This window comes from Propithecus coquereli, unplaced genomic scaffold, assembly GCF_000956105.1.
Source record: "Propithecus coquereli isolate 6110/MARCELLA unplaced genomic scaffold, Pcoq_1.0 Scaffold289, whole genome shotgun sequence".
Taxonomy (NCBI): Eukaryota; Metazoa; Chordata; class Mammalia; order Primates; family Indriidae; genus Propithecus; species Propithecus coquereli.
Window position 1 is genome coordinate 1,149,288 of NW_012148496.1, and position 4,264 is coordinate 1,153,551.

Below are 4,264 nucleotides of genomic sequence, written 5' to 3' on the forward strand. Positions count from 1 at the left end.
ACACTTGAATACTAAAATTATCTCCGATGTGTGTAATGCTGTTTACCTCACTGGAGTGTTTTGAAAGAAAAAGGCTTTTCATCATATGTGCAGTGACTCCCGAAGCCATGTACTTCCAAGGCACATGCCGGCACAGCGCCTTGGAACTGCCATTCGGATGTTCCCTTTCGGCCGGTTTGGGTGGGGGGAAGGAGGGTGGCGGGCGCTTTCAGACAGGAAATCAGCATTGCCTTTCCTCTCGATAGATGAACTTCATTTTTAAATAGGTCCATTTTCTATTAAAGTGCTTGAATAAAATGTCTTGATACGTCAATTACCCACATCTTAAATCCACAGGGCAACTTCAGTTCACCAGCTTGACTTCTATCGTTTGATCACAACTTGTTCATAAGCTCCAGATCCCACCCTAAAACAGCAGGGGAAAACAAACTTCAAAATTTTGAGCAGCACTGTTTGAAATTGTTCTAAGTAACCTTGCCCCCCCGAGAGATGGTGCATTAGGCATTTTTCTATTAGATTTTCACAAGGTTTAAGGTATCACAGATAGAAAAGACTTGAAATAGTAAATGTTTATTATCAATACACTGGATTAGTCTATGAACCTCTCACACTTATTCCCATAATAATCTAGTAACATTTCCCAATTCTTGACCTATCAACAAACTGCAGCAAGACGTACTCTTCAAGCACATTTATATATAAATCCTAAAATCTGTCTCATGCAAGAGCATATCCTCCTGACTCTGGCAGTGTATCAGGCCTTTCATTGAGTTGATGATGATGGTCTTCAGTTGTCACAGTAGTATGGTGCCTTAATGCACCTTTCTAGAAAGTGCGAAAATTCTTTTAGTCAATATACACGTCTTTATATATGGTCAGTGTTGTAAATTATACCTGTATGATGTAGATTTAAAGGGAAAATGATCTTGAAGAAGGGTTTATTTCTTCACTAGCTGGGTGTGGCAGACAGTTGGTTGTGCCTCCAAATCTATTCTCCCCTTCCTCATAGTTGTAGCTCGGTACAGGCTGCTGGGCTAGAGCCCACACTTCCTAAACTCCCTCGTAGGTAGATGTGGCCATGTAACTAAGTTTTCCCCTATGGAACATGAACAGAAGAGGTGTGTCAACTTCTGCCTCACCGGCTTGAGGGAAATTGCTTGCCTTGCACTGGCAGTGACCCAGCTTCGACAATGCAGGTCAGGAGGATGCGGAAATAACAAAATGGAGGGTACTTGGGTTAGTGAATCACCTTTTGGGGCAAAAACGTCTCTTCAGCCTGGCCACTGTATTTTTGGGTCTCTTTGTTATAGGAGCTTAGCTTTTACTCTTGTATGCCAGGTATCAACTGATCTCTATTAATGAAATATGGAGAATACTAGAAACCTAAAATTTTGTGAACTTTGTGAACAAAGTAACTCTTAGATAGGCTATTTAAGTAAAGGCCTCATCAACAGAAGGGTTTGTTATTGTTGATGCACTTAGTACCTTGGCCCTATGTTATAATGGAATTAGCACACATGTTCCTTCTATTATCTCTTGGTCTGGCAGGATAAAGGTTTTCTAAAGTAGCCTATAAAAGTATACAGAGCCTTCTTTTTTTTTTTTTTTTTTTGAGACAGAGTCTCACTGTGTTGCCCGGGCTAGAGTGCCGTAGCGTCAGCCTAGCTCACAGCAACCTCAAACTCCTGGGCTCAAGTGATCCTTCTGCCTCAACCTCCCGAGTAGCTGGGACTACAGGCATGCACCACCATGCCTGGCTAATTTTTTCTATGTATTTTTAGTTGTCCAGATAATTTCTTTCTATTTTTAGTAGAGATGGGGTCTCACTCTTGCTCAGGCTGGTCTCGAACTCCTGACCTCGAGCGATCCACCCGCTCTGGCCTCCCAGAGAGCTAGGATTACAGGCGTGAGCCACCGCGCCCGGCCTACAGAGCCTTCTTGATGGCAGCTAGCTTTATATTTTGGGGTGAAGATCGTTCTACCCTTTCCTTGGAGCCTGCTGGGCGATCGGGAGAGCTGAAGTGGTGGAGTTGCATGGAGGGGGATATTGTTGCTTAGAAGTTATTACCAGGTACCTGTTTCCTCATCTGTCAAGATGTCAGGGTTTACTCTACTACCTGACAGTTCGCTCCGAGTTTAGTAAGCCCAGTAGCAAGCACCATGACTCGTCTCTTCCCTTAATGGCATTTTAAGAGGAAATTCTAAAAGGTGGAAGTAAGGTAGTGGTTACTAATCCACCATGGACTGAGCTGAACTTTTCAGTTGATTGCTCAGAGACGCCTGTTCTGTTTTTCATTCTACAGAAGAAATGGGAACATCCTCAACAAAACGCTGGTGAACAACCATTCATAGCTACAGATAATCAGAACTTGAAGAGACCTTGGTGAACACCACGGCACAATGGGTTTTAGATGCCCCCTTAAATATGTTCCGCTTCTGACCATAATGGAGTAACAGGAACCAGAATTTCCCTCCTGCCTTAAATACTCAGAAAACTGGATAGAATATATGAAATGACAGTTTGTACACACTGGACAACAGGCGGTGCACGCCTGCAGTCACAAGAACAGGGAAATAAATGACGAAAGCCCCAGCTTGCTGCCTGAAGCAGTTTCCTTCAGGAACCTCCAGCCTGCAGCACAGGGAGAGCCCAAACACAGCCTGGTGGTTTCTCTGAGTGGAAAAGTCAGAGGTCAAAGCTCAGAGGGGGGCCGGATACTAGAATTTGTAGGTCAGAACACCAGAAGGAGGGGTGGGGGAAAATAATGGCTGGAGAATCCCCAAATTTGATGATAACTGTAAATCCATAGATCTAAGAAGCTCAATGAACCCCAAACAGAATAAACCCAAAGAAAAAAACACAGAGGCACATCATAACCAAACTGCTAAAAACCACTGATAAAGAGAAAATCTTAAAAGGAGACAGAGATAAAAGACAAATCACACACGGAGAAATAAAAATAGAAATGAAAACAGACTTCTTGTCAGAAAAAATTAAATTTCCCCAAGGGAAGGCAAGCAGGTGTATGCAGGACCTCGTATTACGAGAAACCCTGGGCTGGCCAGGCTGTACCCACTAGACTTAAAACAGATTACCGCAGATATTCCTTGCCAAGTCTCTATGGCTTGTTGCTTTGTTTTCTTCATTCTCATGAGTTCTCTTTCTGAACTATAATTCTTGTGCCTCTTCTGTCCCTAAGTAAATGATTCTGGTTTCATCTTGTGCCACCATAGTTTATCTCACAGAATAGATCTAATGCAAACACATGAGCTCCTCTGATAAATACCCGCTAGCTATTGAGAGCCTATGTGCACAAGCAGTGCACTGGGCACTTAAAATAGACCTATCTCCACAATAAAGGTGCAAGACAGAACTTTAGTTAGCGTATATAAAGTACTTAAGTGCTTACTGCATGCCACGTACTGTTCTAAGCGCATACATATCTCATTTAATTTAAACCTTATAACTCTTATTTTTTTTCCTTTTTTTTTTGAACAGAGTCTTGCTCTGTTGCCCTGGCTAGAGTGCAGTGGCATCATCATAGCTCATTGCAACCTCAAACTCCTGGGCTCAAGCAATCCTTCTACCTCAGCCTCCCGAGTAGCTGGGACTAGAGGTGTGCACGACCGTGCCTGGCTAACTTTTTTCTATTTTTGGTAGAGACTGGATCTCGCTCTTGCTCAGGCTGATCTCGGACTCCTGACCTCAAGCGATCTTCCTGCTTCAGCCTCCCAGAGTGCTAGGATTACAGGTGTGAACCACTGCGCCCGGCCTTAAACCTTATAATTTTTTATGAGATAGTTTCCATTATCATCACTATTTTACAGTGAGGAAACTGAGGCAGAGAGAAGTGATATAATTTTCCAAAGACACAAAGCTATAGGTGGAGGAGCTTGGTACTGAACCCCAAGCAGCCCAACTCACAGCTGTGTTGTTAACCCCAGTGATGAAGTTCTCTTTTTGGTAGCAAGTGAGAGAGGTGATTTGCCAGGATCATAGCTAAGCTGGGTATTACGGTGAATGCAGAAAGGAAACTCATGTCTATCTGACTCCATGGCCCATTCTCTTTTCACTTTCGGCTTCCATGTACTTATTCTTACAGTCATTTGGGAAGGGGGTGGGAACGAGAATTATTTTCTTATGTAAATGTCTTTATATCCTAGGTTCTAGATTATTTCTCACTAGAAATTATCTAAATAACAACAACACTTACAGCTAGCATATATTGAGAGCTTTCTATATGTCAGGCACTGTGTTAAATAC

The 4,264-nt window shown here is 42.8% G+C and overlaps 1 protein-coding gene across 1 annotated transcript in view; it reads right to left on the reverse strand.

Annotated features, from left to right (window-relative positions):
• Positions 1 to 284: 284 nt before the first annotated feature.
• Positions 285 to 4,264, reverse strand: part of FAM102B (family with sequence similarity 102, member B) — an 86,081-nt gene continuing 82,101 nt past the window's right edge. Inside the window, exon 11 of the mRNA XM_012648520.1 lies at positions 285 to 406. Within this exon, the coding sequence (XP_012503974.1) occupies positions 364 to 406 (43 nt within the window). The 3' untranslated portion in view covers positions 285 to 363. The remainder of the gene's footprint in view (positions 407 to 4,264) is intronic.